Source organism: Schistocerca gregaria, chromosome 2, assembly GCF_023897955.1.
Source record: "Schistocerca gregaria isolate iqSchGreg1 chromosome 2, iqSchGreg1.2, whole genome shotgun sequence".
In the NCBI taxonomy this organism is placed as follows: Eukaryota; Metazoa; Arthropoda; class Insecta; order Orthoptera; family Acrididae; genus Schistocerca; species Schistocerca gregaria.
In genome coordinates this window covers 519,262,144-519,277,641 of record NC_064921.1, presented here as the reverse complement: position 1 = coordinate 519,277,641, position 15,498 = coordinate 519,262,144, and the positions used below count along the sequence as shown (strand labels likewise).

The window sequence follows — 15,498 nt, the reverse complement described above, 5'->3', positions numbered from 1 at the left end:
AGTCGTCCTTGGGTCGCCCAGCCGGTAAGAGCACTTGCCCGTGAAAGGCAAAGGTCCCGAGTTCGAGTCTCGGCCCGGCACGCAGTTCTAATCTGACCGGGAAGTTTCAAATACAATGTAGTCGGTGGGAAGTCTGCGGCAGATTCTTACTCCAGGCCGGAGTCGGAAGCTACGCTTTCAACCGAACGGCTGTTAGCCTGGCAGCACACGGCTGGCCGAGTCCGCGGCTGCCCTGTGTGGCCCAACAGGAATACACGCTCCAAGGATCTCGGTGACGTCACGGGCTGCGAGGGTCAACTGGCGTGATCGGTGCTAAACTGAAGTGCCCCCCGGTGACCGCGGCCAGCGCTGGTGTGCCGACCGTAGCATCTGCGATGTCTGCGGGCTCCCGTTCGCGATAGCCCTCCACTCTCAGGCTGCGGCTATTATTAACGACTTCGATATAAACGTCAGAGTGGCGATTACTCTAGGAGTGCCGGTACGAAGTAAATGCTCTTCTCTTACATGTCAATCAGGTCTGACTGTACAAAACATATAACTTGAGAAGCAATAAATTCGGGTTCGAATCAAGCGTAGGCTCAATTTTTCTGTTGTACTATGGGTGATTAAAATAGAGACAACTACGTTAGTGAACTGTTTTCATTTAATTACTTAATGTAATTGTCTCAGTAGATATCGAATTAAGGCTTTGCTACTTACGTTAAGACAGACCCGTATAGTTTGACGTGTATAAACCCAGCGGCCATTGAATCATGACCAAACCGTAGCCTGTACAAACAGCGTTACTACCTACACCCAGAATGAATCACGATTCACCCGTACTGCAATAGTAGCCAGTATTTAGGGGTGAAAACATACAGATTGGTTTTGTTGCACTAATATTTATACACCGCATACGCACTGAAGAGCCAAAGAAACTGGTACACCTGCCTAATATCATGTAGGCCCCCCGAGAGGACGCAAAAGTGTCGCAGCACGACGTGACATGGACTCAACTAATGTCCGAAGTAGTGCTGGACGGAACTGACAACATGAATCCTACAGGGCTGTCCATACATCCGTAAGAGTAGGAGGGGATGAATATCTCTACTGAACAGTACATTACAAGACATCCCAGATATGCTCAATAATGGTCATGTCTCGAGAGTCTGGTGTTCAGCGGAAGCGTTTAAACTCAAAATAATGTTCCTGGATCCACTCTGTAGCAATTCTGGACATGTGGGGTGTCGCATTGTCCTGCTGGAATTGCCAAAGTCCGTCGGAATGCACGATGGACATGAACGGATGCAGGTGATCAAACAGGATGCTTACGTACGTGTCACCTGTCAGAGTCGTACCTAGACGTATCAGAGTTTCCATATCACTCCAACTGCACACGCCTTACACCATTACAGTGCCTCCACCATCTTGAACAGTCCACTGTTGACATGCAGCGTCCATGGATTCATGAGGTTTTCTCCATACTCGTGCACGTCTATCCGCTCGATGCAATTTGAAATGAGACTCATCCGATCAGGCAACATGTTTTCCAGTCGTCAACAATCCAATATAGGTGTTGACGGGCACAGGCGAGGCGTAAAGCTTTGTGTAGCGTAGCGATCAAGGTACACGGGTGGGCCATCGTCTCCGAAATCCCATATCGGCGATGTTTCGTTGAATGGTTCGCACGCTGGGGGCCAGCATTGAAATCTGCAGCAATTTGCTGGAGGGTTGCACTTCTGTCACGTTGAACGATTCTCTTCGGCCGTCATAGGCCCCGTTCTTTCAGGATCTTTTTCCGGCCGCAGCGATGTCGGAGATTTGATGTTTCACTGGATTCCTGATATTCACGGTACACTCGCGAAATGGTAGTACGGGAAAATCCTCAGTTCATCGCTACCTCGGAGATGCTGTGTCCTATTGCTCGTACGTCGACTATAACACCACGTTAAGACTCACATAAATCGTGATAACCTGCGCTTGTAGCAACTGCGCCAGATACTTGTCTTATATAGAAGTTACCGGTCGCAACACCGTATTCTGCCTGTTTACGTATCTCTATTTGAGTACATACGACTGTACCAGTTTCTTTGGCACTTCAGTGTTGATTTTGCTGCTTTCGTCAAATAACTGACTAGAGACTAACCAATAAATCGTAAACATGGAACGTCGTATTGATTTTTGCGTGTCAGATACGTTACAAAAAAAATGGTTCAAATGGCGCTGAGCACTATGGGACGTAGAAGTTAAGTCATCAGTCCCCTAGAACTTAGAACTACTTAAACCTAACTAACCTAAGGACATCACACACATCCGTGCCCGAGGCAGGATTCGAACCTGCGACCGTAGCGGTCACGCGGTTCCAAACTGTAGCGCGTAGAACCGCTCGGCCATCCCGGCCAGGCAGATACGTTACAGCTAATCGTTCCTTATTTCTTATAGCTGAGAGCAAGCAATAATGTTATACTTCTTTATGCACGGCAAATGTTTGTATCAACATGACAACACTTCGGCGTCCGTTTAGTGCACGAATGGCTCTACATCGGACGTGTCCAGCCCATGGTCTGTATGCGGTCTAAATCAAGTATCAATGCGTCCCAGGAAGTGAGCGTCTGTCACACGATCCGTGGGAAAGAAATCCGATTTTATAAAGTTATAAAAAATTGAATCTTTTCAATCTTAAACTGCAGTCACACGATATGTGTTAGCTATATATATCTCCGACCTCCCCCCCCCCCCCCCCTTTTTTTCTGCTGGACTGTTAATGTTAGTGTTAAGTATATTTTGTGCAGCCCAAAACATCTCGTCTTCTTGCAATATGGTATCCAAGACACTTCAAGATATGTGGCTGGGGAGGGGGTGGTGGTTACTTCGTAGTGGATTTTGTTTAATGACGTACTCATTTCGCGTGTTGGGCGAGGGAGTTGCGGCCGTCTGTAAGCCTCTGCGTGAGTTAATCCTTCTTAACTTAGTCACTACGCGAGGTATCAGGAGACTTGCCGCACAATCTTCCGCTACTCTAAGTTTCCTCAATAGCAAAAACAAGTCGCCTTTTTTTTTATGATCCCCGTTTAAGCTCTGTCCCATGTGTTTCTGTTACCCTTTCGTATTGACTCAACCGCCCATTACGATCCATTGCGTCTCTGCATTCGTTTTGATATCTCTTGTCCTGCATACTCTATAAGGATTCCTAGAGCTGGAGCAACCTGCGCAGATAACTAAGCGACTATCACGGAATCCGGAAAGCAGTTTCAATTTCAAGTTGTCCATCTAACGGCTTCCAACGGCAAAAATTTCGTGATTCAATATTTTGCGTAGTTATTGCTCTAATTTAAACAAATTTAATGTTGTCATAATCGAATCACAAAGAGGTATAACGAAGATTCAACACAGTAAGACAACAGTTAGAAATAGTGTATACTTGTAAGTCTTGAGGTAGCGTAGCTCAGTTCTCGCAAATCATCGCGACTTTATTCGTCCAGTATTTACGAATGAGAGCTCTAAGCGACTTCCAACAAGCTGTACGCACAATTTCAAACCTTTACAATACTTTTTGCTCGCTGACACTCCCTTAAAATGATAAAAAGAAAAAAGCTTGTCGCTAACTACATTTTATCCGTTCACGCAGAAAACTTCAGCATCAGACATGAATTTTTAATTTATTACGTCTTTACTACTAACTCCATTCGCAACGCAATTAGCAGACAGAATCCACGTTTACCACCGAATGTAGCTGCAAAATGATATCTTTGTAAGACACATAGATCAGGTGATATGACGTCATAAACATTGATATGCGTGAAAAACTTGTTTTTGCTTGAAATGGAGCGCAAATTACCCAGACTATATCCATCTATTGTTTCATAATGAGAACTTTTAGTAACTTTCAACATACTTGAATCATAATTTCAATCCTTTTCTAAACTTTTCTCCCTTACACACCTAATGTCAAATATTCAACAAATTAATTCATTTTTAAAATAATCAGACGTTTGAAGCTACACTCCTGGAAATGGAAAAAAGAACACATTGACACCGGTGTGTCAGACCCACCCTACTTGCTCCGGACACTGCAAGAGGGCTGTACAAGCAATGATCACACGCACGTCACAGCGGACACACCAGGAACCGCGGTGTTGGCCGTCGAATGGCGCTAGCTGCGCAGCATTTGTGCACCGCCGCCGTCAGTGTCAGCCAGTTTGCCATGGTATAAGAAAGCTCCATCGCAGTGTTTAACACTGGTAGCATGCCGCGACAGCGTGGACGTGAACCGTATGTGCAGTTGACGGACTTTGAGCGAGGGCGTATAGTGGGCATGCGGGAGGCCGGGTGGACGTACCGCCGAATTGCTCAAAACGTGGGGCGTGAGGTCTCCACAGTACATCGATGTTGTCGCCAGTGGTCGGCGGAAGGTGCACGTGCCCGTCGACCTGGGACCGGACCGCAGCGACGCACGGATGCACGCCAAGACCGTAGGATCCTACGCAGTGCCGTAGGGGACCGCACCGCCACTTCCCAGCAAATTAGGGACACTGTTGCTCCTGGGGTATCGGCGAGGACCATTCGCAACCGTCTCCATGAAGGTGGGCTACGGTCCCGCACACCGTTAGGCCGTCTTCCGCTCACGCCCCAACATCGTGCAGCCCGCCTCCAGTGGTGTCGCGACAGGCGTGAATGGAGGGACCAATGGAGACGTGTCGTCTTCAGCGATGAGAGTCGCTTCTGCCTTGGTGCCAATGATGATCGTATGCGTGTTTGGCGCCGTGCAGGTGAGCGCCACAATCAGGACTGCATACGACCGAGGCACACAGGGCCAACACCCGGCATCATGGTGTGGGGAGCGATCTCCTACACTGGCCGTACACCTCTGGTGATCGTCGAGGGGACACTGAATAGTGCACGGTACATCCAAACCGTCATCGAACCCATCGTTCTACCATTCCTAGACCGGCAAGGGAACTTGCTGTTCCAACAGGACAATGCACGTCCGCATGTATCCCGTGCCACCCAACGTGCTCTAGAAGGTGTAAGTCAACTACCCTGGCCAGCAAGATCTCCGGATCTGTCCCCCATTGAGCATGTTTGGGACTGGATGAAGCGTCGTCTCACGCGGTCTGCACGTCCAGCACGAACGCTGGTCCAACTGAGGCGCCAGGTGGAAATGGCATGGCAAGCCGTTCCACAGGACTACATCCAGCATCTCTACGATCGTCTCCATGGGAGAATGGCAGCCTGCATTGCTGCGAAAGGTGGATATACACTGTACTAGTGCCGACATTGTGCATGCTCTGTTGCCTGTGTCTATGTGCCTGTGGTTCTCTCAGTGTGATCATGTGATGTATCTGACCCCAGGAATGTGTGAATAAAGTTTCCCCTTCCTGGGACAATGGATTCACGGTGTTCTTATTGCAATTTCCAGGAGTGTATTTTATACGTGGGTACTTCGATTCTTTAAAGAATCGTTGATTTACTGGAACTCCAGAATTAGTTACAGTAGCGTGTTGTATGCGATTTCCTTTCAGGTGTACTACACTTTTCGGAGTGCTTCCAACAAATTTAAGTTCTCTATTCGCCTTCGCAAATACTGATTTAAGGGGTTCATCTCATTTCATGTCGGTTCATCGTATTACCTCTGAAAATTTAAATGATTTTACGTGTTCCAGATATTCATAATTAATCTTGTAGCCGCATTCCATCCAGTTATTTACTTTTTGCAGACATTTTCCTGCAATTCTCCACATTTAAAGAGAGCTGTTATTGACTACACCACGCGTAAATTTTTCCCAAGTCTTTCTTCACTTTCTTACGATCATGTAACGAGAAAGTCGGTGACACAGCAGCGTTTCACAAATGCCGCAAAATTTTCACGACTGCTCGTATTTATTTTGTTAGTTCTCAGGTTTTTGACTATTAATGTCAAACATATCACCATTTTTGAGGTTTTCGTTGCGATAACTACTGCTAATACCAAAAATTATTTTTTAATTCCTGCGACAAACAAAATATAAATTAAATTCATTTAAGAAAGGAAAGAAATTAAGAACGACATTCACAATGGCTGTCAACATCTGACCCATGACTGGTCGTCTTGATTTCCCGAAATTCATGCCGCCTTTATCAACATCTGCCCATCACGGAAATGTTGCTGACACCGTAAATGCACTTTTCCCGGTCGACATTGTCTTCGTTTAAGGTACGGTCCCAGGATCCATGTAAGGTAATTTGGGGAAACCAATCAGAAATACTAAATCCTGATGCCCCAGCGGCGCTCTAACCCCACTACTGCCGAATATGAGAGATATGCCGTATCACTCGGTCGTATGGGACGGCGCACTAGTCATGTCTTCGATTTGCACGCTGACACGCGATGCCGCTTTGCGAGGAACTTGCCAGGCCGTGACAAGTGACCACAGGCGACAACACAGTGCAGCATTAGAACCACTGCATCGTTTCTGTACAGAAGGAATCTTTCCACAACGTAACCCTGTCGAATTGGTGCTGCAGGTAATGATCATAGTATGTATTTGTCTTTTTCACTGCGGAATAAGTGACTGTCACCAAATCAGCACTTCGTGGTGTTTACGCTGTTATCTGGAAGATGATCGAGGTATAAATCTTGGACAGCACGTAGATGTCTTCTGTGCACAGCATCGGCACAGTATTTCAGCTCCCCTACCATGTGATCAGGAGAGAATCGTAGCTTGTCCCAGTTCAAAAAGGAGTCCAACGCCATCAATCACAGTAAAGAGTACTATATTTTACCAAGTTCATTGGCTTTCCTGTTACAAAAAATTTGTTTTATTGAGAGTTAGTATTTAGCCATTGCGGATATCTCGAATTTGAGTGACAGGCCTGTTGCAACAGGCATATGAAGCAACACTTCATTTATCTCGGCCGTTAAGAGTTGGAAACTAAAAATGAAAAGAAAAGAAAGCTGTTCCATTCGAAGCTTTCTCTACGTAACAGCTGTTTGGAACATGTGTCGGTCCGCTGTTTCTACTGAATGGTCAGTTTTAATTACAAGAGTTCCAAACATAAGAGTTTTTTTCTGCCTATCAGGGGCCTAACACAAAAATACCAGACATTACAAATGTTTCAACACCAAAATCACGCTGAGGTTCTAAAATATGCTATCTGACCGCGGTTTTTTATTTTACAACTTCCTGGGGCGATTGAGTTCCGCCACCCCGAGTGTGAATAAGCAATTTCAAGGAGTAGTCCGCTTCAATCCGTACCGTCTATAGTGGCCTTATAAATGCGAACGTGCTTTTGCCTGCTGTCATGTTATGACTAAACAGCTGAACCGATTTTGGTGACTGTGCGGCCGGTCCCGGCGGAGGTACGAGTCCTCCCTCGGGTATGGATGTGTGTTTTTGTCCTTAGGATAATTTAGGTTAAGTAGCATGTAAGCTTAGGGACTGATGACCTTAGCAGTTAAGTCCCATAAGATTTCACACACATTTTTTCGATTTTGGTGAAATTAAGTATGGAGGTTGCTTGAACCCTGAGGAAGAACAAAGGCTTGTTCAGAATGTAGAGAAAAGAAAGCAAAACAAAAAACGCTACCCATAAGAGCTTGAGGCAGGAAACGGAACACCTTTTTTGTTTTTTAGATCAGGACGCATAAATCATGTTAAGAAATTATTAAATCTGTTGCATGACGTACGCGTTGTATAAAATGGCTCTGAGCACTATGGGACTTAACTTCTGAGGTCATTAGTGCTCTAGAACATAAAACTATTTAAACTTGACTAGCCTAAGGACATCACACATATCCATGTCCTAGGCAGGATTCGAATCTGTGACCGTAGCGGTCGCGCGGTTCCAGACTGTAGCGCCTAGAACCGCTCGGCCACCCCGGCCGGCGTTGTGTAATGTATAGCTACTTCGATAGCAAGATTCATAGATGCGCACACCTGCCAACTACTGTCACACACTTGAGGGCCGTTGACGTTATTGCGTGTATAACAGTGTCCGCCCGGGTAGCTGACTTGTCAGCGTGACGGATTCCCGTCCTACGGGCCCGCATTCGATTCCCGGCTGGGTGTTGTGCTTTCTTCATCATCATTTCATCCCCTTCCGGCACGCTGGTCGCCCAATGGGGCGTCGAATGTAATAAGACCTGCACCAACGCTGCCGGACCTGCCCCGCAAGGTGCCTCCCGGACAATGACGCCAAACGCCCATTTCCATTTCCATGTATAACAGTTTACTTACTCACAATCACTCATCGTAATTAAGCTACTGATACGCTAGTGCAGCCGCGGGTAACAGCTAGTCAATGAATAATCATCCCTCTCAACTTCCCGTAGCAGGTACTAATAAAAATAAACTCTACTTTTTAATAATTAGAAATAAGTAATCTGACCGTCACAGTATCCTCTCTAAAAGTGAAAGGAAAACAATATACTGCTGACACAAATATACCCACATATTCTTTCAGAGAAAAATACAGTAGCTGCGCCTCATAACATCTGAATACTATCTGTCGTAAAGATAGATCAATCAAGATCGAACACATTTGTTGAACATATACGTGTACCTTTATTTATATTTGTGCCACTACAACTATGTTAATCGTTAGTGTTTATATTTGTATCATTATCATGTAACCAATACATTGTTTCCACTACATGTCTATTATTTAACTTTTAGCTGTCTAAATGGCCGTTAGCTGCCAAATCAATCAATAAATGAAAGGCCCAGCGGCCGCGTTCTGAACAATCCACAAACGGAGGATCCACTTTCGCTTGTTCCTGTAGCTGTGGACGACATGGCGTAACACATCAGCTACCCGCATTCACTTTTCTGCGCCGCACACAGCCACAGCACGTATAATTGAGCTGTTAGAGGATTACTGATGCAGTGCTATTCTATAGTGTAAAATACAGCCACCTACACGTATGGCAATTGAAATTACAACATCGGAAGGGATAGCAAGTAAACGAAGTTCTGCTTATTGTGCACGTACGTTGTAGTATGAACATAGTTGACTAAATTTGTAGGTAATATGGGGGTAAAAAGGGTGCAAGTTTGGATTCGTACTGAGCTTGGATGACATACAGGAGCATGCTATTCCTCGCTGCTTCAGCTGTGTGACGGAGCTCATCAGTCGTGGTGGCTGGTGAGTGGAAGCTTGCCAGTCTCTCGTAAACCCATGACATGGTGTCTTAAATGGGTGAGAGATCTGGAGAACGTGCTGGCCAGGGCAACAGTCGAGCACACCCTGCATTCAGATAGCTTAAGACCACAAAGGCAACACACGGTCTTGCGTTATCTTGTTGAATTGTTCCAGCCATGATTTACTCGGCTTGTTACTCAAGTTAACTTTTTTGCTACTAAAGTGCCTTCACAACAGTGAAAATGCGTGCTGAAAGAAAAATACGGGTGTCAGACGCACGAGTGTTCTGAAATAATTCAGTGACGATAAGGAACATTTGTGCTGTACCAGGACTCGAACCCGGATTTCCTGCTTTACGTGAGAGGTCGCCTGAATCTCTTTGGCTATCCGATGACGCTACCCATCCAACCCAGATACCCAACTTGAACGCCAATAGTTCTGCGAGCTCGGATAGCCGAAGCAGTTAAGGTGACCGCTCGCGTAAAGCGGGCAATCCGGATTCGAGTCCCGGTCCGGTACAAATTTTCGCTTGTCGTCACTGAATTATATCAATGGCCTCATGCTGCTGATGTCGGTATTATCGTTCATCGTGCGTGTATGCATCCGCAGAGTCGTGACAGAGTCGTGTCTGTTCTTGGATGGATGGACGAATTTAAGATTGTTGGATGCTAAACAGCTTGGTCGTCAGAGTCATTCCACAAGATCGTGCTACTGGTGAATGAGGCATACTGCCATATAACGGTAGCCACATGCTATCGGGAAAACTTAAACCAAAGCACTGCGTAATGTAACAATCGTCAGATGCAAAAATACTGTGACGTGGTTGCCGTCGCTACGGTTTGCGTCGCTGCCCCACTCTCCCATTGCTTTCAGTGAACACATGCACCAAGTGCATATCGGCCAACCCATCACCAGTATACATACCCATACTTCTATGTGTCATCTTACACTGCGGGAAAAACAAAGCCGAGACACATCCGAGCAATAATGAATGAAAGTTTTAGGACGAGAGTAAAGTAGGCATAACTGTTATCAATAGTAGATACTGCGAGTGAATACAAGTTTGTTTCCAACCAAGGCACACAGTGAATACCGTCGACATTTACATTGTTGGGCTGATATTTTCATGCTAAGACACAGTAATTTAAAATGCCTAGGCATTTATAAGTTGGGGCAAATGCCCAGGGTAAATGCCTGGACAAATGCCCAAAATTCATAAATGCCCGGGCATTTCACCCGCTGTTCAAATAGTCCCAGACATTTTCTGTGCGTTTGAGTGACTTAGCGCACCAACCTTGAAGGTTTGTAGTACCTCAGTATCCATGAACAAGGAACGTATATGTCCAGCCCAGTGAATACTGCTGTAGTCAGTCTAGAACACGGGAGTGTCCACTGCATAGACATCACAAAGCTGTAGAAGAAACGGAAACACATGGCCACTTGAATGTTTAAGTAAACACCCTGATTCATATTCACGGTAACATGAATGAGTGAGCCAAAGTATTGGTACGGAGATATCCTCAAAACATCACACAACCACCTCCGTCTAGAATTAGACCATTCATTAAACTGCCGCCAACAAGTGCTCTCGACGCTTTGAATCATTTGAAAAGAGGCAAAGTAGCAACTTGTTGGACACACTACACGTTTCCAGTCAGCTCACGTCCACTTTTTACTGTATGGCCCATTGAAAGCGTACAGGTTCAGTTGCAACAGCTGCTGCTAGCAACGGCCTTTTGGGAGGCTGCCCGCTACAAACGCCCATTACACACAGTTCCTTCGCAATGTTAGCTTGCAAAGTGGTGGAGATGGCCCTACATTCACTGACAGCTGCAATTGCTGTCGTGTTTGAAAGTTATTGTCATTGATTAGGTTTTTATACGACCACTGTTTTTACGTCATGTTACGTGCCTGCTAGTGGTATACCATTCCTCGTACACACTTTGGCCAGTCCGCTTTGAAACACCAAGAAACTGGGCACGATGTACTCAAGGGCTCGCCCAAATATAATATCTAATTTCTGCCACTTTGTCACGTCTCCACGTCGACCCCGCCTTACCTAGCTGGTTCCATACAACAGAGTAACGTAAACACACCATTTCACTGCTACGATTTGCGTCAGCGGCGGAGAGACACTTCACCGCCTTGTACCAATTCTATAGCATGAACAGCGTACCAAAGCGACCAATGTGATGTTTTCAGAGGGTTACTAATGCACTCTTAAGACAAAAAGCGAGACACAACAAAGGAATTATCCGACTGGAACGGGATATTGGTAGGTGTGGTGCACATGTGCACACAAACAAATGAATACGGCTTCAGAAATATTGGATGATGTATTAAAGATAAAGATCTGCACAAATTGGCAGAGTAAATAACGCGTTGGTCCACCTCTGAACATTATGCATAGAGATATTCGGCTTGGCACTGATTTATAGAGTTGCTGGACGTTCTCGTGGGGGATATCGTGCCAAATTATGTCCAATTGGCGCATTACATCGTCAAAATCCCAAGCTTGTTGGGGGGTTCTGCCTATAACGCACCAAACGCTCTCAGTTGGGGAGAGATCCGGTGATCTTCCTGGCCAAGGTAGGTTTTGCAAGCATGAAGGCAAGTAGTAGAAACTCTCGCCGTGTGCATTGTGTTGCCGAAATGTAAGTCGGGACGGCTTGCCTTGAAGAACAAATAAAACGGGGAGTATAATATGTCGACGTAGCACTGTGCTGTAGGGGTACCGCAGATGACAACCAAAGAGGTGAAATGGCAGCCCAGATCCTGACTCCTGGTTGTCAGGCAATGTGGAGGGCGAGTTCAGGTTCCATCGCTCCTCAGTCTCGGACATTCACAGACACGTCTTCGCTGGTCATCGAGGCTCAGTCCGATGTGGAACTCATCGCTGAAGACAATTCTACTCCAGTCAATAAGATTGCAGGCCATATACGTGTCTGGAGACGGCTCGGGCAGCGACGGGATACCAACCTGACTGTCACCCGCCTCAAGGCCCGACAACCAGGAGTTATGGTCTGAGAAGCCATGTCTTTTCATAGCAGGATCTCTTAGCTTGTCATTCACGGCAGTCCTGTAGCACAGCCGTACGTCGACGATATTCTACGCCCCGTTTAGTTGCCCTTTACGCCAAACCGTCCTGGGCCTACATTTCAGCAAGATAATGGCCGCCCGCACACTTCGAGAGTTTCTGTTACTCGTCTTCGTGCTTGCAAGACCCTGCCTTGCCCAGCAATGTCGCCGGATCTCTCCCTAATTGAGAACCTTTGGAGCATTATGGGCAGGGCCCTCCAACCAGCTCCAGATTTTAATGATCTCAGGAGCCAGTTCGACAGAATTTTGCACGACATTCCTCATGAGGACATCCAACAACTCTATCAATCAATGCTGAACGAATAACTGCTTGCATAGGGCGCAGTGGTGGACCAATGACTTATTGACTTGCTCAGTTTGTGAAGCTCTTTCTTTCTAATAAATCATCCAATTTTACTGGAATTATAATCATTTGTTTGTCTTTACATTTACACCGCATCTACCAATATCCTTCCCATGCGGACAATTTCTTCACGATGTGTCGTTTTCTTGTCTCTAGAGTGCCTTCTGTTGCGGTGGTGTAATCGGCTTTCCTGAAATTGGCTGAAGGGGGTTAGGCGAGCGGACTGTCATCTCGTCGGCCCCCCTTGTGCACGACTTGTCAATCGCGGGCTGCAGATAAGGCGGCGGCGCGGGTTAAGCCGGCGCTATCGCGGGTCGCCTGGCAACGGGCCCGCCTTATCACGACACCTGCCCACACCAGCGCCTGCGGCAGGTCTGACAGTGCACACCAGCTGGTCTTCCGCGTCGCAGCACGCGACACCGACGTCGGCGCTGGCCTGCCAGGCCGTATCTCTCCACGCTGACCCACACTCCTCCTCATGGTGAGTCGCTAGTCCAGTAGCCAGCCACTGCTCATCCCTACAGTTTGGGAGGTCGATGAGGTAAAGTTGGATCTCATGGTTGACTGACGAAATCTTGACGGTCGGGTCCAGCCGTTTAATAAACAATAGATTAATATCATGTGGCACCACGGCCTGGGGAAGCTCTTTCAATTGGACACCATTCTGGCGATTTGCGTGTCATTAAAACCAACGGCACCCAGTTTTCCCTGCACAGCCGCCCATCCCACAATTTGCAGAGCTCAACATTGCTCAAATTCCGTACCATCGTGGCAAGGCCGTTGGCAGCCTCTTGATTAGGTACATAGTTTTTCTTCGTGCATGTTGGCATATTTCCTTCGCAAAATGTGAGTATTCTGTAGTAAGGCCGGTATTACACTATCAAATTTCTTTGTCAAAGATATTTGATGGTGTAATAGGGGACTTTCTCAAATGTCGTCCAATATTTGATCAAATCTAGGGCCTCGCTGTAGATTTGATCAGAGAAGTCGCTTGTCTTCTGTTCACTGCAATGTGACATGTTACCACATGGAGCAGTAGCATCGCTGCAGCGTTCTGTCGTCTGTAGTGTTTTTTTTATATAAATATTGCCGGTAAATACAAAATTAATAGAGATGTATGAAACTGATGATGCGCTTTACAACGTGAGGCACCCTGAATACAAAAATAGATTAAGAAGATTGGCGACCTGACCTGACCTAACCTAACCTAACCCTCTCCTGTAGCAAGGAATCGGAGTGTTACAGTGTGCCTGTCTTCTGCAGATGTAGCAGTTCTTAAGTGAATATTGTGCTTTGTGATATGAAGATACACTTCACTGAGCACATGCAGAAATGTATGTTCATCCATTTGTAAGTAATTGATGTACGACTTGACGTCCTCCACTATAAGCTTACGTAACAAGTTTTGTTAAATGCTTTTATCGTGTCGTCGTAAAACCCACGGCTTCACCCAGGTATGTTTCCTTTTTTTTCCCGCTTCTCTTCCGCATGCAGTTGCGGTACATGCAACTGCTGCGGTTAATAACAAGTTGTTGATGTCAGCCATCTTGAACTTTGACGAAAAATATGACAGTGAAATACCCCTTCTAGAACTACGTCAAAGATCTTTGTCATATATATTTGACGGAATATTTGATCACATCTTTGATCAAATCTTTGACAAAGAAGTTTGATAGTGTAGTACTGGCCTAAGTGTAGATGAAAGTGTTGGTTACTGTGGTGAGTCCATGTGAAACTTTAGTGACGTGTTCGTGTTGTTGAGATCAACGGGAAAGTAGGGAGAGAGGACTACCCGTTTCCGACACACTAGCTGCTCCTCTCGAATAACACCAATGAGGACGTCAATTTTAACATCGATATCTAACAGATGGGTAACCATCGGTAGAGTCACACGCTTTCATTCCATGTGACACTTTAGACAGGTTTGGAATTTAACCAAGAACATTGGCGTAAAGGGACAGCATTGCCACAACCTCTCGTCCTCCTGCCAACAAAACAATTACAGTGAAAAATTCATCCACCACCAGAATTCTTGTCGTCTACGTTCGAATCGACAGCCCCTACACATCCACGCTTTATCGATCTCGGCTACGCAGGGGTTGTACGAAATGAACTCAAGCTACATGTAAAATTGGCTTTTCTTCTTTCATCAGCCATTAGATCATTTGGCACATTTTGATATCAATTCTATATATGCAGAATTCATCTTGTGTTCCTTCTGACATGTGGTTTTACTATCCCATATGGGAAATATGCCACATTCTCTTAGGTTGCCTTCCATTGGGTATCCATTGTATGTCTCCTATCAGTTGTTTATATAATCCAAGATATCTCCTTGTAAACTCGAAATATTGTCCTGATACGGTAAATAGACATTTCTGATTATTCCTCTTCCAATTACTTTATGATCATAGCTGTGACGCAGAACTCGCAACAATAATCTAATTTCTTTATGTTAAGTTGGCACTTCTCTTTGACTTGCACATTAATTGAAGCAATTTAGTAATTTTAATATATTTATTCCGTCTCTCAGATCTTGAGCCTTGTTGTATACGATGAGTGAGAGAGACCCCTCCAGCTCCTGGAACCGTGAGCACCTAACTTCAGTAGCAGTATTTTGCATAGTTTCAATGTGCGAATGGATGAAATTACAAAGTTTCGGACGATTCACTTTCCGTGTTAGTATTCTAGTCATAAGCCGAAAAACCATAAGTACAATATTCTTATTTTCTGTAAAACTGGCAGTAAAGAAGAAAACGAAACCACACTTTGTTGTGAATACAAATTTTGTTTGAAAATGTATATATAAAAGATAGAATAATGTGGGATCAGTAACTTTTGTAATGATTTACATGTCCTGCTATCGTAGGTTTAACTGACTGCGAAAAAGAAATTGGAAGCGCACGTATTCAAGCAAAACACAGCATTTTCTTTCACGTAATCGGTCTTCAAAGAAA

The 15,498-nt window shown here is 45.5% G+C and overlaps 1 protein-coding gene across 4 annotated transcripts in view; it reads left to right on the top strand.

The window, feature by feature from the left end:
- LOC126329703 (phospholipid-transporting ATPase IF-like) overlaps window positions 1-15,498 on the top strand; it is a 613,381-nt gene that overhangs the window by 353,886 nt on the left and 243,997 nt on the right. Inside the window, exon 1 of one of the 4 annotated variants that reach the window (XM_049996203.1) lies at window positions 12,919-13,022. The exons of the other annotated variants lie outside the window; for them this stretch is intronic. Within the exon in view, the coding sequence (XP_049852160.1) occupies window positions 13,020-13,022 (3 nt within the window). The 5' untranslated portion in view covers window positions 12,919-13,019. Of the gene's footprint in view, window positions 1-12,918; window positions 13,023-15,498 lie in introns of those variants that run through there. 4 annotated transcript variants of the gene reach the window in all.